At 43.6% G+C, this 23,886-nt stretch overlaps 1 protein-coding gene across 2 annotated transcripts in view; it reads right to left on the bottom strand.

Annotated features, from left to right (window-relative positions):
* Positions 1–23,886, bottom strand: part of SLC7A14 (solute carrier family 7 member 14) — a 126,750-nt gene that overhangs the window by 41,721 nt on the left and 61,143 nt on the right. For both annotated transcript variants that reach the window (XM_007464727.1, XM_007464728.1), the window contains 2 exons: positions 5,290–5,526; positions 3,474–3,691 (listed from right to left, as the gene is read on the bottom strand). In XM_007464727.1, the coding sequence (XP_007464789.1) occupies positions 3,474–3,691; positions 5,290–5,526 (455 nt within the window). The remainder of the gene's footprint in view (positions 1–3,473; positions 3,692–5,289; positions 5,527–23,886) is intronic.

Below are 23,886 nucleotides of genomic sequence, written 5' to 3'. Positions count from 1 at the left end.
GGAAAGAGTAGGCTTCTGAGGGGTCCATGGCCAGAGGATGGATTGCTCTTTAACTCTTTCAGAGTCCTTGAAAATTGTGTTTCAAGTCGTGTAATGGTATCCTTATAAACCACTCTGTCCACAGTGGTTTCCTCCATCCCGTCCTACCTAAAAGGATTGAAGAAGAAAGTGGACTGGAACTCTGCACTACTTCCCTTGTTGGGGTGGGTCAGAATTTCCTTATGGAGTGAAGTTCATGAAGCTGCCAAGTAGGCAACTCGATTTTGTTGACAATTGTCAGATGACAGAGTAGGGAGTGTGCTTATTCACTTGGTGGATGACATGCTCATGAGAAGGTGTCAGATCTTAAAAGATAGCATCCATATTCAAACTGGCCTTGCTGGACTGGAAAAGCAACCTGAAACCAAAGTCAAGAAAGAACAGGTCTAGGCAGTCGGCTGTGGAGGAGATGTACAACGCAGAAATCCAAGGCCAGGCAGACAGCAGAGAGGATGAGTCAGCATCATCTTCACACTGGGCTGTCCTTTGTGCTCAGATGATGTTTTTAGGCACAGCCACTAGGACATATATTTGAATTTCTTGCAGGGAATATAGATTGGCAGTGAAAAATCCAAAATCCCAGCCAAGCTTTTTTGGTGACCAATGACAAGCCTACTCCAGGTAGCACGTTTGGGTTGGAGTGAGGTCAGTGGCCAAAGGTGCCAAAAAAGACAGTTGGTTCGATGCGTGCAAACCTGGGCGTAATGGAGTAAATAAGGGCTTTGGCTCATCTAGGACTGGGATTGAATTTCAACTCTATTGCAGTCTAGATCTCTGATCTTAACATTTCTAAACTTCAGTTATTTTGATGTAAACGTGGAGATCATTGTACTTATCTTGCAAGGCTGTGGTGAAGATTAAGTGAAAAGTGTGTATGAAAGAGTATGTCATAAGGAAAAAATTGTTCGGGATGGCATCCTTCCTTTTTCTTTTATGCTTGATTTCCAATTTTCTTTTCTTGCTGTAGAAGCTAGTGAGACCTGGGATTGGGTAAATGGGAAGCCCCTAAGCCTAGCTCGATTAGCTCCTTCCGTGATGAGGCAGCTCCTGACTGAGGAAGGATGTGGAGCCCCTGAGCAGGGACAGGGGATCCCCCCAAAGAGAATAAAGACCCCAGAACAAAGCACAAAAGGAAGAGCTAAAAGACTGGTTCATCTTCAGCTGGGCCAAGGGTGTTTACACAGAGGATACTGACTGTTTCCAGTCTTCACATGGGGCCTAGACTACAGTGTGTGCCATTTAGATAAGTTCTTAGGAAGATTTTGAAAATTAAACATGATCTGAGTAATTAAGAAGAGTTTTCAAATTGCTTTGATATGATGTCTTAGTAAAAATGCACATTTGGCCTGGGCCGGCTTAACTATACCCCCATCTTAATGCTCCTTCTAGCTCCAAGACCCAAGGACTTTGTGAAGGCTTAAAGGAAATGAAAATGTAACATGTCAGGTTAATTACATTCTTACTTTTTTTTTAAAGAAGGCTCAGAAGGGAGGGGTCATCATACATAAGGCACTCAGTGTAGTGGAAGGGACTTTGGAGCCACACACCTGGGTGGGAATTTCAGTCCTGGCACCGACTAGCTAAGTGACTTCAGGCAAGTTACCCAGCTTCTCTGAGCCTTGAATTCTCTATTTGTAAGTTGGGGGAAAGCAGCACCTGCTTTAAAGTTTTGTTTTAAGAGTGAGATAATATTCATAGAGCAAAATGCTGGGCACCCAACAGGTAGTGGGTAAATTCTAACTCCTTCCTCCTGTCATGATTGCTGTTGCTAACCACACAGTGTGCACATAAAAACATCTAAGATTTTATTCTTTCTTTGCAAACATTTGGTTGTCATTAGTTTTACCACTTGATAGATGAGAAAACCTGAAAGCACAGGTTTAACTGTTGGCCAAAGTCTCGTAGTAGGTCCATGACCCAGTAATTTCTTACATTGTTAAGGAAATGGTGAGAACATTTTCATGTGCTATGGTGAAAGTGCAGTTGAGTTCTGGGAAAACATTCTTTCTTTTTCATTATTACAGTTTGTTGTTTTCTTATTTGATAGGAAGGGAACGATTTGTATCATAAGAAAATATAGACTTGGGAATCCAGAATGGGGTTAACAGTGTTTCTTTGTCTCTTCTTCCGGTTTTAACCAGTTTTAGGCTTTATTCACTTCAAGAGGGAGGGATGAACTCTGCAGAATTCTTACTGATAAGCAGAAGACTAGAAATCTTGGCCTAAATTGCTTCCTTGCTTGTTTCTCTGCATTGAACAGCGTGGCATGGTTTAGAATACACATGAGTTATTTTGAGTGTTCTCCAAGAGCTATTTCTGGTCCCTGGACCTCTTGGAGGAAAACCAGTATAAGCAAAAACTACAAAAGCAAAACTGGTGGAATCCTGGACTTGCTTCTGTCACTGATTCTGGGTGGGTGTGCCTCTCCCAGCCTCAGTTTATTTACCTGTTAAGGAGGGGATGGGACCAGGTGACCTCTGTGATCCCTTCTAACTCAAAATTCTCTGATTTATATTCTACTATTTGAAAAAAGGAAGAATGAGCTGGTGAATTTTACCAATAAATCCATAAAGTAAGCATTTTTATTCGTGCTAGAGAAAGAATCCAGGTGCGACTTAGAACTAGTGCTTCTCAGTATAAAGAATTTGCCACTCGGACCTTCCCATCTTTCTTTAGCATAAACCACACCATCAGATCACAGGGATGAGATCTGAAAATGTCCTTTTGGTCCAGCGCACTCTCTTGCCAACCTCCAGACCACACCAGGTGGGCTTCTCTGCTCTCAGACCCCAGCAGGACTCTCCACCTTGGGTCAAGTGTTGGGATTAGATTTGAAAAGTGTTCTTTTCTTTTTGCATACCCAGGCAACACTCATGCTTTCCTCACCCGCCCACTCTTCCGGCCGCCTTTACTGCCTTGTGTATTTACGGACTGTCTGAATAGACTGTAGAGAGATTCTGTAGGACTGAGCTGTTCATGTACAGGCTGTGGAGTCAGACAGTCCTGGCTTTGGGTCCTGACTTGGGCACTTACACTGTGTGCTTAATAGCAAGTCATTTGACCTCTCTGAGTGTGAGTTTTTTTCATCTGTAAGACCAGAATGTAAATATCCTCCTTGCAAGGTTATTAGGAAGGTTAAATGAGATATTATATGCAGAGCATTTAGCGTAATATTAGGTATATTGCAAGTGACCAAAACTTAAAGTCTATTATTGTTTTCCACATAAAATAGCATCTCAAATGTTTGTGAAACAAATAAATAAAAAAGAACCTCTTCTTCAGAGCATTCCAATTAAATTCAGATAAAAGGTGATGAAAAGAGTGCCATGAAGGTTATGAGACAAGCAGCATTTTCTTGAAAGTATGTCTCAGACTGTCACAGGGTGGAAGGCAGAGCGTGCAACAGGTACACTGGGATTTAGGAATGAACTCACCCCTGACCAGCCGTGGGGCAAGAACTGGCCCTCAGACCAGTATTTCCCATTGATAAAGAAGAAGCCTGCAATCATGATGAACACCCACACTGCCAGGTTCAGCACATTGAGTACGTTGTTGAAGCCCACAGAATTCTTCACCCCCAGTGCGACAATGATGGTGACGATGACTGCGATCACCAAAGCCAGAAGGTCCGGGTATGATTGTTTTCCTTTCCCTAGAGTGGAAAGACATGAGCTAATATTGTCCAGGGAGAAAAAATCCCAGGCCTACCCCGGTGCATCTGCACTCAGCTCAGAGAAAGGTGGTCAGTTTGTTACGGAGGGAGAAGGAACTCTGTGTGTGTGTGTGTGTGTGTGTGTGTGTGTGTGTGTGTGTGTGTGTGTGTTCGCCTCCACTGTGGTCCACAGGTGTCTATTTGCAAATGGGAAGGTTTTGGTATATGGGTGAGGCGGCCTAATATCCTGGACCAAAAATTGGGACACATGATATGACAATTACAGCAGTGCCTATGGAACCATTGCACGAAACATCCAAAATCAGGACTGTCCCAGGACATTCAGATGTATATATGGATCTGACACGTTATTTGAACTGTTTTATCTTCACTGTTGTTTAGTTTATAGTCCATAACTTTCTGTTAGCCAATTTAGAAATATGTGTCTTTGAGAATTACTGGAAGAAGGGTGTTCTTCCCATTTGAGTGAATGTGGTTGTGGAGAAGATGGCCGGGGAACATGCCCCGCCTTTTTGGTCTTGTCTGTTGGCCAGTGGACTCCTGCCCTCTATAGAATGGAGACGGCACTGCCTCAGCAGTCACGCTCCTGGATTTCAGCTGAACTCTTGCCTGTAACTAGCTGTGTGGCCTTGGGCAAGTGCCTCCTTTCTCCGGACCTCATCTGTAAAGTGAAAGGGCGGGCTACCTGATTTTGGAGGACACTTTCAGACCTAAAATTCTATGAAATCATGATACTGAGAAAATGTGGTCTTCATATTTTTTATCTTCTCATGGTATCTAGGTGCTCAGCATTTTGGTCCTTTCTTCTGAGATAGGGGCACCAAAGTCAAATGACTTGCATGCAGCCACTGAATTAGTCCCTGGAAGTTCTGGGGCAGGACCCCAAAGCTTCCTCGACTACTGTTTAGCTTCCCTTGAATGTAAAGGGATAGTCAGACATCAGGATGGAAAGTGGGTGGTAAGTGAGGCTCAGAGCCTGAGGTGTCAAAGGTATTTTTTACATGGGCTTCTGATTATTTAGTATTCACTCATTTCGGTTACTCATCCATTCTGTTTCTTTTAGAAATATATTTTCTTATTTAAAAATTAATGCATGCTTACTTCTGAAAACTTTAAAAAATGTTCTAAGGGAACCACTGGAGAAGTTCCTTATAGTTCTTTTTCCTGTATTAGTTTTATTTTTATATAGTTATTAACATGATGCACGTCCAATTTGTATCCTTTGTCACACAGCATCGCATCAAAAACATATTCCATGCTATTACAGCAGTCTTCCTGGTCTTCCTTTTAGTTCCTAGCTATATAATATGCTGCCCTAGTTTATGTAATCACTGTAGAATATTTAAGCTGTTTCTAATTTTTTGTTATTTTAAATAAGGCCGTGATGAACATCTTTTCATATAAAGCTTTTATGGAAACTGGAATAATTTCCTTAGGATAGATTCAGAGGGGAATTACTGGGCAAAAGATGTATTAAGGCCCTGGATACATTTTGCCAAATTGCATCCTGAAAGAGGAACCTATTTATTTGGCTCGGCAAGTTTGCATGTTGGGGTTAGAGTCTGTGGCAGTCTCACCCAGGCCGTTGAGGGTCCCCACGCTGTCCGCCATCCGGCGGCTGACCGTGTGGTTGGCCAGTGAGTCAAACATGCTGCTCAGAGCGCTGGCGCCGGCCGCGGTGCCAATCAGGTACTCCAGGATCAGGTTCCAGCCGATGAAAAACGCCACAAACTCCCCGACTGTGACATAGCTGTAGGTGTAGGCCGACCCGGTGGTCTTGGGGACGCGGACTCCAAACTCTGCATAGCAGACACCTGCATGGGACACACACATGGATGACAGATTTCAGGAGATGAGCTAAACTTCTGGTGGTTAACCATCTTGGGTAGAAAATACTGGAAATCTCTGGGATCGTAGAACAAATAGGCAAAGTTTTATATAAATTAATCAATTCAAAGTTCTAATATGTTCCAGCTTCACTTCTGGAAAACTTTTTAACCTGAATGAATGCCAGAACTAATTCTAAGGAACTATTAGAAGCTGATCTTTTTCATTAGGAAAACTCCCGGTTATTGTATGTGTCTCTGTCATTGTTCCTTAGGTGTCAAGATATCCTGAGTGAACATGGATCTAACTCATTATGACCCCACAATTGATGGCACCAGGGTTAGATTATGCTAGCGTTCTTCTCTTTCATTTTTACCTGTTACAAAAGGTGTTCCTCATTTGAGAGTGATACCTCAAGCAACCCTCGAAAATCCTGTACTATACTGGCGGGTGGGTGGGTAATAACAATGCAAGTATAAATAAATGACTAGTTATTAACTAGGAAATTTAGCACATACAAAAGATAATTTAATGAACACTTTTAGAGTGCCTACTGCGTGCTTGGGAAGGTGCCAAGTGCTGGGACTAAAAAAAGACAAGTAAGGCAGGGCCCTGCCTTCAAGGGGAGCTATACCAGGAAATCAGCTCACATCGTAGACTGTATAAGCTCAATAATCCAGAGACGTACAGGAACAAGGGGAGCAGAGATACGACATGTGCCTCAGCTGGTTTTGAGATATACGGAGGAATTAACTGCACTCAGAAGGTGGAACATGAGGCAAAGACATGGTGGGGAGAGACAGTATGAAGCTTTGGGTGGAGTGGGATGTGCCTGGGGAGGCTGGAGAGGCAAGCAGAAGTTGTGTTTTCCAAAGTGGGTCACAGGGCTGCCTTCCACCAGAGTCACCTGTTGAATTGTAGTTTCGGGAGATGGAGACCAGGAATCTGCATTTTAACAAGCTCCCCACTTATATTTGAGAAACACTGGTATATTGCCTCATTTTTTTGTTTTATAGAATTAGAGATCAAATTAGAAAGAGACAGGGAATACACCAAACTTCTGGAAGTTGGGAGAATATTCTACACTGTACTAGGAACTCTGGATTTGGGGCCAGTGGGTGGGGTACCAAGTGGAAGGACAGACATAAGACAGCTTGGAGGAAACACACCAGGAATGGGATATAGGAGGAGGGGGAAGGGAACTCAAAGTAGACTTTACTTTCAGTCCCAAATTTGTTAAGAGCCAACCTTGAGGTTCTCTCATCACAAATCAGGGAAAAGTTGTTCACTCTTTTGTGACTAAAGAGAACAAGTTTCTTCTCCTTTTTTTTTTTTTTTTTTTTTTTTTTTTGCGGTACGCAGGCCTCTCACTGTCGTGGCCTCTCCCGTTGCGGAGCACAGGCTCCGGACGCGCCGGCTCAGCGGCCATGGCTCACGGGCCCAGCCGCTCCGCGGCATGTGGGATCTTCCCGGACCGGGGCACGAACCCGTGTCCTCTGCCTCGGCAGGCGGACGCTCAACCGCTGCGCCACCAGGGAAGCCCTCTTCTCCTTTTCAAGGGAGTAAAATCAATGCAAGGAAGCAAAAAGAGATTTCAAAAACATGGACACAATGAGTGATTAAATGTGATGCACTGTCTCTTTTCCTTCCACTCAGTGGCATCAGTGTCAGGGTGTCCGCGTGGAAGGAGCACTGGACCAGCTGGGCTGCCTTCTTGTCGTGACTCTACCTTGAACCCGTGTACCCCTATACGTTTTTTCCTTCCTTGTAAAGTAAAGGAATTAGGCTGGGATGCTGTCTTAAGTGTCTTTCTTCTCTGACAATCTAAGATTCTATTGTTATATGGAATTTTGCTACAAAATATATTGAACATAATTTTCTTTTACATTAGTTACTGTATTGTCCTGTATTATGGAGATGCTCTCAAGGCTAGCAAAGCTGTTTGTCCCTACCTTGAATGGCCTAGGCTGCTACTTATTTTGAGTTTCTATGTCATCCCCCTTCCCTCCACTTTGTAAAATAGTTTTCATCCACTTCCTGGAGGTCAGACTCTCAGTTGTTTCTTCTTGTTGCTGTCACAAGGCTTACATGGAGTAGTCTGACCTCCTCCTATTCTAAATTGCTGCTTCCAACACCTGATGTTTAAATTGTTAGGGTGAGTCTAAAATTAAGAGGAAGTGGTGTCAGAAGGAAGGCCTGAGGAACTCTATAAGGAAAGTATAGAGTGTGTAAGTGCTGAGTGTGAGACCTGGTGATATTTTCTTGGATGCTTGGCAGACTTGTGTAACTTATGTGTTCTTTTCTCCTGAAGGGAGTTGAGTTTGCACATAGAGTAGGTTTCTTTTTAAGTGCAGTGTAAGGAAGGGCTTAGGAGGTAACTAACTTATTCTCTGTAGTGCAGGATTCACATCTTTACCCAATAATTCTTTTTTTTAATGTTTATTTATTTTTTTCTTATTAGTCATCCATTTTATACACATCAGTGTATACGTGTCAATCCCAATCTCCCATTCAGCAACCCCCCCCCCCCCCCACCGCTTTCCCCCCTTGGTGTCCATACAATTGTTCTCTACATCTGTGTCTCTATTTTTGCCCTGCAAACCGGTTCATCTGTACCATTTTCTAGGTTCCACATTATATGCGTTAATATACGATATTTGTTTTTCTCTTTCTGACTTACTTCACTCTGCATGACAGTCTCTAGATCCATCCACATCTCTACAAATGACCCAATTTTGTTCCTTTTTATGGCTGAGTAATATTCCATTGTATATATGTAGCACACCTTCTTTATGCATTCGTCAGTCGATGGGCATTTAGGTTGCTTCCATGACCTGGCTATTGTACATAGTGCTGCAATGAACATTGGGCTGCATATGTCTTTTTCGTTTTTTTGTTTTGTTTTGTTTTGTTTTGTTGTTTTTTTGTGGTACGTGGGCCTCTCACCGTGTGGCCTCTCCCGTTGCAGAGCACAGGCTCCGGACGCGCGGGCTCAGAGGCCATGGCTCACGGGCCCAGCCGCTCCGCGGCATGTGGGATCCTCCCGGACCGGGGCACGAACCCGTGTCCCCTGCATCAGCAGGCGGACTCTCAACAACTGCGCCACCAGGGAAGCCCCATATGTCTTTTTGAATTATGGTTTTCTCTGGGTATATACCCAGTAGTGGGATTGCTGGGTCATATGGTAATTCTATTTTTAGTTCTTTAAGGAACCTCCATACTGTTCTCCATAGTGGCTGGATCAATTTACATTCCCACCAACAGTGCAAGAGGGTTTCCTTTTCTCCACACCCTCACCAGCATTTGTTGTTTGTAGATTTTCTGATGATGCCCATTCTAACTGGTGTGAGGTGATACCTCATTGTAGTTTTGATTTGCATTTCTCTAATAATTAGTGATGTTGAGCATCTTTTCATGTGCCTCTTGGCCATGTCTTCTTCTTTTATTTCTTTTTCTTCTCTGATTGCTGTGGCTAGGACTTCCAAAACTATGTTGAATAACGGTGGTGAGAGTGAACAGCCTTGTCTTGTTCCTGATCTTAGAGGAAATGCTTTCAGTTTTTCACCATTGAGAATGATGTTTGTTGTTGGTTTGTTGTATATGGCCTTCATTATGTTGAAGTAGGTTCCCTCTATGCCCACTTTCTGGAGAGTTTTTATCATAAATCAGTGTTGAATTTTGTCAGAAGCTTTTTCTGCATCTATTGAGATGATCATATGGTTTTTATTCTTCAATTTGTTAATATGGTGTATCACATTGATTGATTTGTGTATATTGAAGAATCCTTGCATCTCTGGGATAAATCCCACTTGATCATGGTGTATGATCCTTTTAATGTGTTGTTGGATTCTGTTTGCTAGTATTTTGTTGAGGATTTTTGCATCTAGATTCATCAGTGATATTGGTCTGTAATTTTCTTTTTTTGTAGTATTTTTTTCTGGTTTTGGTATCAGGGTGATGGTGGCCTCATAGAATGAGTTTGGGAGTGTTCCTCCCACCGCAATTTTTTGGAAGAGTTTGGGAAGGATGCATGTTAGTTCTTCTCTAAATGTTTGATAGAATTCACCTGTGAAGCCATCTGGTCCTGGACTTTTGTTTGTTGGAAGATTTTCAATCACAGTTTCAATTTCATGACTTGTGATTGGTCTGTTCATATTTTCTATTTCTTCCTGGTTCAGTCTTGGAAGGTTGTAGTTTTCTAAGAATTTGTCCATTTCTTCCAGGTTGTCCATTTTATTGGCATAGAGGTGCTTGTAGTAGTCTCTTAGGATGCTTTGTATTTCTGTGGTGTCTGTTGTCACTTCTCCTTTTTCATTTCTAATTTTATTGATTTGAGTCCTCTCCCCCTTTTTCTTGACGAGTCTGGCTAATGGTTTATCAATTTTGTTTGTCTTCTCAAAGAACCAGCTTTTAGTTTTATTGATCTTTGCTATTGTTTTCTTTGTTTCTATTTCATTTATTTCTGCTGTGATCTTTATGATTTCTTTCCTTCTACTAACTTTGGGTTTTGTTTGTTCTTCTTTCTCTAGTTCCTTTAGGTGTAAGGTTAGATTGTTTGTTTGAGATTTTTCTTGTTTCTTGAGGTGGGAGTGTATTGTTATAAACTTCCCTCTTAGAACTGCTTTTGCTGCGTGTCATAGGTTTTGGATCATTGTGTTTTCATTGTCATTTGTCTCTATGTATTTTTTGATTTCTTCTCTGATTTCTTCAGTGATGTCTTGGTTATTTAGTAATGTATTGTTTAGCCTCCATGTGTTTGTGTTTTTTACAGTTTTTTCCCTGTAATTGATTTCTGATCTCATAGCGTTGTGGTCAGAAAAGATGATTGATATGATTTCAATTTTCTTATATTTACTGAGGCTTGATTTGTGACCTAAGATATGATCTATCCTGGAGAATGTTCTGTGCACACTTGAGAAGAAAGTGTAATCTGCTGTTTTTGGATGGAATGTCCTATAAATAGCAATTAAACCTATCTGGTCTATTGTGTCATTTAAAGCTTGTGTTTCCTTATTAATTTTCTGTTTGGATGATCTGTCCATTGGTGTAAGTGAGGTGTTAAAGTCCCCCACTATTATTGTGTTACTGTCGATTTCCTCTTTTATAGCTGTTAGCAGTTGCCTTATGTATTGAGGTGCTCCTATGTTGGGTGCATATATATTTATAATTGTTATATCTTCTTCTTGGATTGATCCCTTGATCATTATGTAGTGTCCTTCCTTGTCTCTTGTAACATTCTTTATTTTAAAGTCTATTTTATCTGATAGGAGAATTGCTACTCCAGCTTTCTTTTGATTTCCATTTGCATGGAATATCTTTTTCCATCCCTTCACTTTCAGTCTGTGTGTGTCCCTAGGTCTGAAATGGGTCTCTTGTAGACAGCATATATATGGGTCTTGTTTTTGTATCCATTCAGCAAGCCTGTGTCTTTTGGTTGGAGCATTTAATCTCTTCACGTTTAAGGTAATCATCGATATGTATGTTCCTATTACCATTTTCTTAATTTGGCGGGTTTTTTTTTTTTGTAGGTCCTTTTCTTCTCTTGTGTTTCCCACTTAGAGAAGTTCCTTTAGCATTTGTTGTAGAGCTGGTTTGGTGGTGCTGAATTCTCTTAGCTTCTGCTTGTCTGTAAAGCTTTTGATTTCTCCATCGAATCTGAATGAGATCCTTGCTGGATAGAGTAATCTTGGTTGTAGGTTCTTCCCTTTCATCACTTCAAGCATATCATGCCAATCTCTTCTGGTTTGTAGAGCTTCCCCTGAGAAATCAGCTGTTAACCTTATGGGAGTTCCCTTGTATGTTATTTGTCGTTTTTCCCTTGCTGCTTTCAATAATGTTTCTTTGTCTTTAGTTTTTGCCAATTTGATTACTTTGTGTCTCGACATGTTTCTCTTTGGGTTTATCCTGTATGGGACTCTCTGCACTTCCTGGACTTGGGTGGCTATTTCCTTTCCCATGTTAGGGAAGATTTTTGACTATAATGTTTTCAAATATTTTCTCGGGTCCTTTCCCTCTCTCTTCTCCTTCTGGGATCCCTATAATGTGAATGTTGTTGTGTTTAATGTTGTCCCAGAGGTCTCTTAGGCTGTCTTCATTTCTTTTCATTCTTTTTTCTTTATTCTGTTCTGCAGCAGTGAATTCCACCATTCTGTCTTCCAGGTCACTTATCCGTTCTTCTGCCTCAGTTATTCTGCTATTGATTCCTTCTAGTGTAGTTTTCATTTCAGTTATTGTATTGTTCATCTCTGTTTGTTTGTTCTTTAATTCTTCTAGGTCTTTGTTAAACATTTCTTGCATCTTCTCGATCTTTGCCTCCATTCTTTTTCCGAGGTCCTGGATCATCTTCACTATCATTATTCTGAATTCTTTTTCTGGAAGGTTGCCTACCTCCATTTCATTTAGTTCTTTTTCTGGGGTTTTATGTTGTCCCTTCATCTGGTACATAGCCCTCTGCCTTTTCATCTTGTCTATCTTTCTGTGAATGTGATTTTTGTTCCACAGGCTGCAGGACTGTAGTTCTTCTTGCTTCTGCTGTCTGCCCTCTGGTGGATGAGGCTATCTAAGAAGCTTGTGCAAGTTTCCTTGGGAGGGACTTGTGGTGGGTAGAGCTGGCTGTTGCTCTGGTGGGCAGAGCTCAGTAAAACTTTAATCCGCTTGTCTGCTGATCAGTAGGGCTGGGTTTCCTCCCTGTTGGTTGTTTGGCCTGAGGCGACCCAACAATAGAGACTACCCAGGCTCTTTGGTGGGGCTAATGGCGGACTCTGGGAGGGCTCACGCCAAGGAGTACTTCCCAGAGCTTCTGCTGCCAGTGTCCTTGTCCCTTGGTGAGGCACAGCTGCCACCTGCCTCTGCAGGAGACCCTCCAACACTAGCAGGTAGGTCTGGTTCAGTCTCCTATGGGGTCACTGCCCCTTCCTCTGGGTCCCGATATGCACACTACTTTGTGTGTGCCCTCCAAGAGTGGAGTCTCTGTTTGCACCAGTCCTGCCGAAGTCCCGCAGTCAAATCCCGCTAGCCTTCAGAGTCTGATTCTCTAGGAATTCCTCCTCCCATTGCCAGGCGCCCAGGTTGGGAAGCCTGAAGTGTGGCTCAGAACCTTCACTCCAGTGGGTGGACTTCTGTGGTATAAGTGTTCTCCAGTTTGTGAGTCACCCACCCGGCGGGTTATGGGATTCGATTTTATTGTGATAGCGCCCCTCCTACTGTCTCATTGCAGCTTCTCCTTTGTCTTTGCATGTGGGGTATCTTCTCTGGTGAGTTCCAGTGTCTTCCTGTTGATGATTGTTCAGCAGTTAGTTGTGATTCCAGTGTTCTCGATAGAGAGAGTGAGAGCATGGTCTTGTACTCTGCCATCTTGAACCGATCTCTATATACCCAATAATTCTTATATTCTATGGGCTTCTTCTCTCCATCCTTCTCTACCACCTGATAATGTACAAGGCTTATAAGTAGAATTTGTGCAAGGAATGCTTTTGAAATGGGCATCAGTTTGATTGCAAATTTAATTTGGAGAGCCAGTATTATGAAGTTTGGGTAGTCAAAGTTCTCTCCTTAATATTTTTTTTTTTTTTTTTTTTTTTCCTTGCGTTATGCGGGCCTCTCACTGTTGTGGCCTCTCCCATTTGCGGAGCACAGGCTCCGGACGCGCAGGCTCAGCGGCCATGGCTCACGGGCCCAGCCGCTCCGCGGCATGTGGGATCTTCCCGAAACGGGGCACGAACCCGCGTCTCCTGCATCGGCAGGCGGACTCTCAAGCACTGCGCCACCAGGGAAGCCCTCTCCTTAATATTTGATCTGACAAATTAAATTAAAAAGCATCCAATTCACCATCAGAACCCACTGACCAAGGGTAATTAGCAAAGAGTCAAGTCTTCTTTAGGTCTTGTGAAGGGACCCGCCCCTTGGCCTCCTGGATTGGAGGAAGAGGCCCTATGCTGTGCACGGTGCAGGAACATACAGAATCTTAGTCACTCATTTCCCCAAACCTGATTGGATCCTGATGACTAGAGTTTGGGGAGAACGGTGGGACAATCAATTAGCCACTAACCATGTAAGACAATTTCTGCTACCATAAATCATTCTTTGGGACACATTCTCATTTTGAACACATTGTGAGGGGTTTTATTTTTGAAACCTTCTGATTTATTTGTATGCAGGAATCCAAGCTTTTGGTGGACACTAGAAAGTTTACAGCTTGTCACTGAAGCTCAGTGGTGAGGAGTGAGTGATTTCAACCCCAAGTATCCTGGAAAAAAACTGGAAAATGTTGTCGGTCATTCAGCGTTTGTTTCAACTATCTCATGTGTAAGAGAGACACATTCAAGGGTATCTTTCTAATTTCAATGAGAAATAAAAACCACGGAAAGGGAAGCCTTGTTTTTCATCCTAGATTATGTGGTAACCGAGTGTCCAAAGACAAGTTACTTACCTCACTTGGGTAAAACGAGGGGGTCAACTAGATAAGCTTCAGGCTACCTTCTCATGCTATTGTTCTTTGGTTTTACAGCTAGAAGCAACTCTTAATCATTTGGGTCAATGGGGGAAACCCTGTAGGAAATACTGCAAGCCAGTGGTCTCAGGAAAGGAAGTACTCCCTCTCAGGGGAAATTTTGGAAATCTGTGAGGGTGTCTGTGGTTCACATGATTATTGTGGGCACTCATGGCATGAAATGGGTGGGAGCCTGGGCTGTTAGACATTCTGCAATGTGTGGGACTGTCCCACCGAATGAGGCATTGTCCTGTGTCTTACATGATTCCGAAGGTCCCAGTGGACATTCATGTAAGACAAAACCTGTTTATGATTTCTGAGCTTGAATCTATCTTCATTTTACATATTTTAACGCAAAGCATTTTTTTGGTATGGTTTTATATACATTGAATTTTCCTGGGATGTAACGACTGGGTAAACTGAGGGACAGTTGTAATTTGTTTTGTCTCAAAATTTACCAGGAGTTGCTCATCATTTGGGAAAACCACATCAGCAGCAGCTCAAGACTCATGGTCTTTGAGCACCAAACAGCACACCTATGTGAAGGTACATTTGTAGCAGTTGCATTCATAGTGGTTCTACAAATGACGGCAGGCAACCGACGACTCTGTTATTTCCCCTAATGTACTTATGCCCCAGCATTCACATGCTGATATATTATTTTTATCAGAAATTACTTTTCTTTCATTTATCTTCTATACAGAGGGCCTGGTGATCTTTTTTAAAAAAAGTTAGTGTTTAGGAAGGTAACATTATCTCTAGTTTGCTCTGCAGAATAGTAGAAAAAGAATTGCAGTGTATTTATTATCTAAAGTTGATTTGGTGTACTAGGATGGAGAATCACTCCTCTAAATGTGAGAGAAGTCTATAAACAATCTCTACTCAGTTTAGTAAGGCATTTCAAAAATTTCTTGCCCCAGAGTTACCTTCCCAATCATATTTGCCTTATGCTATTATCAAAGTGACTTTGCATTCCTTGGCTATTCATCAAGTGGTTGGAGAGGGAGAGGCATATTGATTCCAAAAGTATAACCGTGTAGCTGGAGAAAATCAATAGAGAGTACAATGTTGGGGTGCAGATGGCCATCAACGAGCGACAGCGTGCTGCAGAGAACATGATGGAAGTTTTCCCATTAGGGCTGTTCAGAGATGGCAAGTCCTCGAGCAGTATGGAGGATTCATTTCTGCAGGACTAGAGAGAATAGGAATGGTTCCTTATAGCCTGCAACTCTGATATCCTTTTCGGTTATCTACCCTTTAAGTATATTGTAAACATACCCCTGTTCTCATTTTGTAATATCCCTAGTGTTCTGTTTCATTTCCATACCTAGAACTACTTTTGCTTAAATTGAGTAATTCCCAGCCTGAAGAGCACTCAAACTTAGGATTTACACATTGAAAAGTGGGTTGGGACAAGATACCAGAAGATTCCATATTTGAAACATTCTCGATCAGTCCCTTTGTGAGTACCCCAAATGTGTGATTTGAGGTTCAGAAAAGTTTGGTTCCTTTCAGTGTGAATTTCTTTTTAACTCCTAGAGTCTATGGTCCTATCATATATAGGTATAATAGGCCAGGCTTCGGTTAGATACTCCCAGGGAGCCTACGAACAATATTGAACTTTCTAAACTTGTACCTAAGACAGTGCTGCCCAAGGGTTAAGATCATGTAGGAACATGATCACTACATGTTCCTCCCTGTCTGATGTCATCCTGTCATTCACAGCCTGCCCACCCTGGTTCTCTAGTACCTTCTCAGGACCAGGAAGCAAAGATTCTCCACCCTAAGAGGGTGTAAAGGAGAGAGATCCCGCTGGCGGTAGGTGAAAGGTAGAGAAGGGTTTCTCCACTCGAGAAATACACTTCCCTCTTCCTTCCACCAAAGAAAGCCATCAGACAAATAAGTACTTTTTAAAAGTGTACTTGGGCCTGGGAAAATTAAATCTAGTGGTTATTTACACCTGAACACCAATTACTCTACTCAGATAAAGAGAGGTTTTCCCATTACCACGTAGTTTGACATACTGACTAATTCCCTAACCTACTTATCAGAGAATTTACTGATTTTCTGAATAACTTCGGACTTCCTAAATTTCCTTCCTTTAGTGCCTACTAAATCAGGCACTGTGGTGAGTATCAGAGACTTAAACGGAAAGTAAGGCAGGTCTCCTGACGTTGAAGCATCTATATTCTGATCGGGAAAGAGCTTAATAACGGGAAGATTCCATGCGGCTGGTACGTAACGTTGTAGGGTATTTATGAGGTGCTCTGGGAGCCCCGTGGGGTGAGTGTGGTTCTGAGGGAGCGTGGTTCTCTGGTTGCCGGGGAAGTGGGGAAACGAAGTGGGGAGGCTTTTGAGTTGCATCTTGAAGGGTGAGCTGGGCTTTCCCAGGCAGAACAAAATGGGAAAGGGGGGAGTCTCAGGCAGATGAAAGGACACAGCGGGAATGACGTATAGGCTGCTTTGGGGATTGAAGATGATGAGTCTGCAGAGATGGACTGAGGTCAAGTGTTGAGGGAGCGGGACCTGGTTAATAGGTTGGGGGAATCTAGCAGAAAAGGACCATACAGTTCATCTACTATAGTTGTAAAGCTTTCTCTTGGTTGTAAAACCCACTCTGCCCACAAAGTCTTATTTGAGAGCTTAATACATAAATAAGTGAAAGCAGGGTTCTCTGTTTGAGGAGACAGTAGGAGACCTGAGGCTGGTCTTCCCGGGATCTCCCGCATCCCATGCCTCCTCAGAGCTTTTGACTATCCTCTGAGGACCCACAGGCTGTACTGAGCGCGGGGTGGGGAGGGGTATCAGCTGCTCATCTCGGTGGTTTTCTTGATAGAGGATGCAACCAAGCCCCAGACCTGAAGCTGCATATTCAGGTAATGACAGAGCAGGGGCTAGAATGGAAGTCTCCTGATACTCAGTTCTAGGAGCTTTCCAATTCATTCATTCATTTATCTGAAACAATTATAAGGTGCCATCTTGATGCATCTATGTTAGATTTTAGGGACTTAAAGGTGAATAGGAAGAATACAGTTCCTTTTCTGTGGGTCTTATAGTCTAGTCGCAAGGACAGACCAGAAAAGCAACAATTATAAGAAAACAAGAAAGGAGATATTAGTTTCAGGGAGTGGGGGAAAGTGCATGGGCTGCTTTAAAGAACTGCAACCCTGAGTTCTGAAGTGAGGTGTTCAGACAGCCAGAAGGACTGTTCATAGAGAAAAGGGTGTCAGGAGATATGAGAAGGAGTGGAGAGGAGTGTCCAAGAAAACAATTAGCCAACTCTGCAGTTTCATTCAGGCCTCTGGGATCAGTCCCAGCCTGTGTGCTGCTCAGAGGAGCCTGCCTGGGGTGACTGGCCACAGGTCACAGATAACAGGCCTGATTGGTTGTTTTGAACATGTTGTATCGGTCAGCGATGCCTTGTCCATGAAGTCAGTTCCTCCTGAGTGCTAATTATCCTCTGTCTCCTAGACTCAGGAAGGAATCAGCTGTTGGATGACACCAGTGCAACACACCACTTAGACCCAAACATGTCCTTAAGGAAGTCCTCACCAAAGACAGCATTTTGCTGAGATCGTTGTTACCCATTTCCTTCTCATTTTCTTAGTCTTCTTAAAATATCTCTGTTCCATTAATAAATTCACAGCGGGGCTATACATGTTGTATATACTGATATGGTTGCTAGTACTGCTAGTAGGTAGGGAGCGGGGTATAAGGGGAAATCACAGGACCCTAGAGAGGAGTAGAGTGTGAATTCTCTTGGAAACATTTGTGTTCTCTGCAGCACTGAATTCCAGATGGTGGTAATGACGTATCCCCATCATCACTGTCCCCCTTGAGAAGCACGTTGCTGGATTCTGAGAAACATCTATTCAGCCCCCTGCGGCCCTGCACCAATGTTCTCTTCCCAATGCTCTTGATCAGCCAAGAAAATTGTGGGTTTCTTTTTCAGGGAGTAAATCCATCAGGCTCTCTCTCCCTCCCACTTCGACTGTCTCTTCTACCTGAGTAACCTTGGTCACTCTGTCACCTGTCAGTGAAGCCCAGGCAATTTTTACAAATGCATCTGGAAGAAAAGCAGTCTGTCCGGGAACGCCATAATTTTTCTGTCAAAGCGGGTCCCAGGTGGACAGTAAGAGCCTGTGTTTAGGGAATGGGTGGCATCTTCAATCAGGGGGTGTGTGACACTATTACTTACTGAACCTGACAGGCCTCCAATTAAAGTTGGGTAGGAAGCAGAGAACTGGAAAGTTCCCCAACCTGCTGCACCAATATATCAACATATAAACAGGAAGGAAGGAAGCTGTCCTCATAGTCAGAGAAGTGACCCCCAAAGTAGGTCAAGGAAGTTTATTAATTTACTTATGAAGTAAGACCAGACTATCTGTTTACTCTCTTGTCTAGATCTCCCCTTTGAAAATATTTTAGAGGTTATTGGAAGGTACAGTTTTCATAACATGATGAATTCCAGTATTCTATTGTCTGGTCATGCTATTGTTAATATCATCATTAGTGTACATTAATTTTATTGTTTTATCAATGATAATGAAGATGGTAATAATAATAATAAAGATCATATGGTTGCTTTCAACTGAAAAATTCACAGGGTTAGCTTTTCCTGAGTCCACCTTCTGGCCCAGATTGGTCCGTCTTCATTGCTGAGATGGCAGGTGGGCCAGAACTGCCCTTTTTTCTGCTCATAACATTTTTATGTAGGTGACCTTGGGTTAACATCAAAGAGAGCCTTGCAGGGGAAAAGATGTTACAAAAGGGAAAGACACATGTGTTGGGGCATCTCCCTATGGTAGGCCCATTGTACATGGTTCCTCATCTGATGCTCAGGTAAGCTGCGAGGGAATGTTGGGGCCTCCATCAGCAGCCCCTCTTTGCTTTAGGAGAAGCCGTGAGGTGTCATAGACGACACACAGCCTCTGGAGAGAGACCCAGAGAGTGCTTTAACAATTAAATGAGATAATGCACACAGATCACTTTGCCCAGTGCATCACACACAGTAAGTGCTTGGTAAATGGCAACTAGAATTATTACTAACTGTGGCTTTGAGCAGCTCACCCAATTCACTGACCCTTAGTTTCTCCATCTGGAAACTGGAGATGGCGATGCCTACTGTGCAGGTTGTCACGGGCAGGCACTCCTCCAGCGGGAGTTATGGCTGTTACTACAGTTGAGGAAAAGGATATCAGAGAGCTTTACTTAGCAGTAGCTTCTGGAGTGTCTATGCAGGAGCCTTTGCCTCGTGGATGGGATAAAAGAGATTAGAAACAAGTATTGCTGGCTGATGGTTTTAGAGACTCAGCATTGTCAGAGAAGTCATCTAGAATCTAGACCAAGCCCTATGTGTGCTTGATTCACTTCTAAATCAAAACCTGGAAAAATTTCTTTTTAGGTTCTTAATCTTTAATCTAGAAACATCTGTTCTTTTCCACACATCCTGTTAGAAATTGTGAGGGTGAAGAGAAAGTTCCCATTTTCTTGTTCAACCTTTCTTTATGAGACCTACTGCCCCTCGTCCAGATGACTCTGATGACTGAGCCGAAAAGGCTTTGTGCGGAAAGGCAAGGAGGGCAGGCACTGAAGTGACAGCCAGTCAAAGATTTTCCAGCTCATCTCTCCAGCAGTAGGCAGTGCCCCCGCGGACAGAGATGACAGTCCTAAGAAGCTTCTGTGAGGGGAACAGGCCATCACCCCCTTGCCCTGAGAATTTAGTGGGCAGGACTAAAAGAGAGTGCTAAGAGAACACACCTGAGCCCTTGTGTGGCCTCCTCAGCCCATTTGACGATCACGTGGGACCAGGTTCCCCTGGGACAGGCTGCGTTCTTGGCAGATGCCCAGGAGGGTGAGACCCAGAGAATCTCTCATGGGCCTGGATCTGCTCTCAGTGGAGGACCTTCCCAGAGACATGAGAAACCCCTCCTAAAAGGGGCGCCATCTTGACTTTTTTCCAAAATGGGCCAACATGCAGAGAGGGAGGACCAGAGACTCAGGATTCAGGAATTTGTTAGAATCTTCTGGGTGTGGGGATTTGGTTACAGGTCCTAATTCTTTCCCTCCCTCCTGGGATACAAACACGTGCCACTTTCACCTCCCTCCCTCTCCTTCGCCCTTTCTACTCTCCAGCCCACAAAGTCTAGAAGAATTTGGCCTTCTGTAGGGCATAAGTATGAAGTTTGTATTTTAAGGAGTAAGTGTTGCTGCCTGCTGGTCCATGAGGATGGAAGGACGGAGTGCATGGTAAACAGTACTGGGGCACAGCTGACCAGGATCTGGGGTAACTGTTTTTCCTAGATTCTCACCTAGATGGTCCTAATGGATTGCTTCCAACTGGACAGCCCCTACCAAATGCAATAGCAACGGTGGGATTTTAGCTGACTTTTCTACGAGACAACTCCGGTGAACGGAGCAGTGAATCCCTTGGATATGTTGGTGGCTTCTTGACAGAGGCATGCCCTCCAAGGAAAACACTGAGCGCTTTTGACCTGATTTATTGTGTCGAGTGCTCTCGTAATTAAAACACGCTTAGAGGTGTTTGCAAAGGAGCAGGCATTTGTATCTATGTTTTATACGTAAGAGAAATTCATTGCATTGTTTATTTTCTTTAAAAAGCCTCAGAAGTTATAAACTGGGGTATTTGTAAATAAAGTCTCTAGATAAATAACCAAGGACTATTATTGAATTTATTACAGAATGGGAAATTCCTGAAGAGTTGATAGGATATAAAGATATATTTGTGTGTGCATGTGTATACATACATATTTATGTAAGTGTATACATATATTTATATGTTTTCAACTACTCTGCAAGGGACTTTGAGGACCAGGTCTATGTAAATGGCCAGTGGTGTTTGTGACGCGTGCTAGCAAATCATTGCTTTTCACACACATACAGCTACCCACGGACACTCAGTAAAGCACAGGCACAGACTGTGTCTAGGATGAATGCATTTCTTGGGTTGTTAAATCAGAGTTTCACTTTACTGCTTGCTGTTCTGTCTTCTCCATGCCAGCTCTACCCTTTGTATTACGGTGTTTGTCTATGCTGTACCCCAGAAATTGGCAGCGCCAGTCCACAGGCTGTCAACTGGAAAGGCCGTTTATCAGCGTCCCTGCAGCTTGGGATGCCAATGCTTACACCTTCAGTTCCATGTGTAAGAATATATTCTTCCTTCAGTTTCACTCCTCCACCTCTGCCTACATTTTTCTCTCTCCATTATCGCTTTTGATCTCTCCATCTCCATCTGACTGTAGCCATTTAACAAAGTTCTGCCCTTTGTTCTTTTCTCTTCATACCCGCTTTGCTTTGGTGATCTCACCCCCTTGCCAGGGCTGGTGGAATTTGCCGGGGTAGGGGCAGTGGCCTCCCTGGTTCACTCGGCTGGCCATGGGCCCTTAGCACCAGCCTCTGTGACCTGGCAGTGTGAGGAGGGGCACCGAGTGGGGCAGGGTGTTCAGAGCTGATGGCTGGTGCACGTGGAGCTCCTGAGCTGCCGTGGCCAGCCAGTTAGACTCTGCACATAGTCTGCCTTTCCCCAGAGCCCCAAGGGCAGGAGCTGGTGCTAGGAATAACTCCTCTGTGAGTTTCCATGAGCACTCCTGTCTCAGGTGCTTATCCTTGCTTGTTGTGCCTGACTCACCTCTAGCCCCTGTTTTAGTGCACAGAATGGAGGCTGCTTAAATATCACTTGTTCAGAGAGAGAAAGTACTTTGCACTGGTACCCTGTTTAATTTCCATGGAGCCCTTACCACAATTTGTAATTCTGTTATGTACTTATTTACTTGTTTTCCGAGGCACAGCCTTTTTTGTATGTTTTGCAGCACAGCTTGTTTGAAGGGGACTGTCCCTGTAGAGATGAGAGTTCCTCTTGGGCAAATACCTTCAGGAACAAAATTATGCTTTTTGCCCAAGGTTTATCTGGAGAAAGGGTGAGTAGGAGGCGGGTCTGAGTCTTTGACTAGGTGTGTGCTGAGGGGCTTCAGAATCTGAACCAAGTCCTGCTCATTTGCACTAAGAACGAACCTAGCCTTGTTAGGTTGGAGATCTGGCCAGCAGTAGTGGTAGTAGGGATAAAAATAAGAGCAAACATTACTAAACATTTACTGTGTGCACCAGCTCTACTGAGCACTTTACATACTCGATCTTAATCTCACAAGATAGAAAGGATGCTGAGGCCATCATTATTCCATTTACAGAGAATGAGTCCAGGATCTAGACAGGTTCTCAGGACTTCCCAGTATTTTCCACTTGACAGAATACACCTAGAAAATGACATTTGTATGGATGTGGGAAGGAGTCATGTGTAAAGGGACGAGGCTGTTCACAGGTAGCGGTGAGTAGCCTTGGGCCTCTCCCACCTCCTGCTGCCCTGAGGGCTGAGGGAGCAACACCTTGGCACACCTATTATTTTTGGGAAGCTCTAGGTTAAGTACATTTTTCAAGTTGCACAAGTAGTAAATGGCCGAGCAGGGCTTGAAGTGAGGTAGATCAGCTCTGGGACTAATTGCTCTGATGCTACGTGGTGCTCCTCTGCTACGTGGTGTTGGGATGTGTGTGTGGGGAGTTGAGGCACTGGACCTTTCTTTACAAATCTTTCCGCTCCCTAAGTTCTCTTTTTCACTCTAACTCACACAGGCAATCTAATCTGAACTCTTCATTGTGCATAGGAGGAAACTGAGGTTGAGAGACGTGAATGACTTGCTCCAGGGTCCTGAGCTGCTGAGGGACGGAGCTGGAACTAGATCCCAGGTGTCCTGACTTCTGACCCAGGCCCTTTGTCTCTTGCAGCTCTCATGACTATTTCACGTGTGCCTGTCTTGCTTCTTTGCATCGATTGACGCCAAGCCCTTTGTCTCGGAGTTCTTTCCTGTCTTCTGCGGCACCCTGCCACGCTGAGCCCAGAGCCGGCGGCCAGTCCCTCTCACAGCCGTGCTGGGGGCTCTCGGTATGCACTGTCCACCCCAGCAAGTGCTGGAGAAGATGTAAAAGAAGCCCAGTTTCTCCTGGGTTTGCTGGAGGAAACTCATTCTCACAATCAGCAATTTGAGAAACTTGCATATTTCTATTACACTGTGCTCACCTTTTCTGAACTGGTAACTGACATCCTTCCTACAGGCCTGTCAATCCAGCCCCACATAGAAGAGCTACACGCACTGCACAGCACCCTTCTCACTGCTGACAGGTGACAGAAAGCCGCTGAGCTTAGAAGTCATTTTCATGACCTGGGTTACGGGAGTTTTGAGCTAGAAAAGTGCTCACCTAATCAGTGGACTAGAAGGAGCTACAGGCTCTTTTGAAACCCTAATAAGAATGAGGCTTTCCTTGATTCATTCGATTCTCTCTGGCGAGTTTTTAAATTTTTTGAGGGGGTGTGTCTGCATGGAGCAACATGGTGGTAACAGTCTCTGGAGGAGGCAGAATCGAATTTACACTTGCCTTTTGCCGCTGACTGCTTCTTTACCCCGGACAAGTCACCCAGCCCCCGCAAGCCTCAGTTTTGTCATCTGCAAAATGAATCTGACAATGGAACTTACTTTGTAGGATTTGTTGAGAGAATTGTGCAACTGGTGTTCAGCTAGTGCCAGGCATGTTATCAGTGCTCAGTGGCTTAGCTATTATGACTGGGCATATACTACAGGAAAGCTACTGTCGCCTACCAGGGAGGCTGAGAGGATTAAATGAGGTAGTATATGCATGGTGCCCAGGGCACAGAGTTTGCCTAATGATAATAAAAACAATAGTAATAATAATAGTAATGACTAGCATTTACTGAGTGTTTACTAACTTCTGTCTTAGAGACTTTACAAACATCAGGGGCAGCTGCTATCATTATTAAGATTTAACCTACAGG

The sequence above is a fragment of the Lipotes vexillifer genome, unplaced genomic scaffold (genome assembly GCF_000442215.2).
Source record: "Lipotes vexillifer unplaced genomic scaffold, Lipotes_vexillifer_v1.1 scaffold37, whole genome shotgun sequence".
Classification (NCBI taxonomy): domain Eukaryota; kingdom Metazoa; phylum Chordata; class Mammalia; order Artiodactyla; family Lipotidae; genus Lipotes; species Lipotes vexillifer.
Note: the sequence above shows the minus strand (reverse complement) of the source record. Positions and strands in the feature narration are given on the sequence as shown.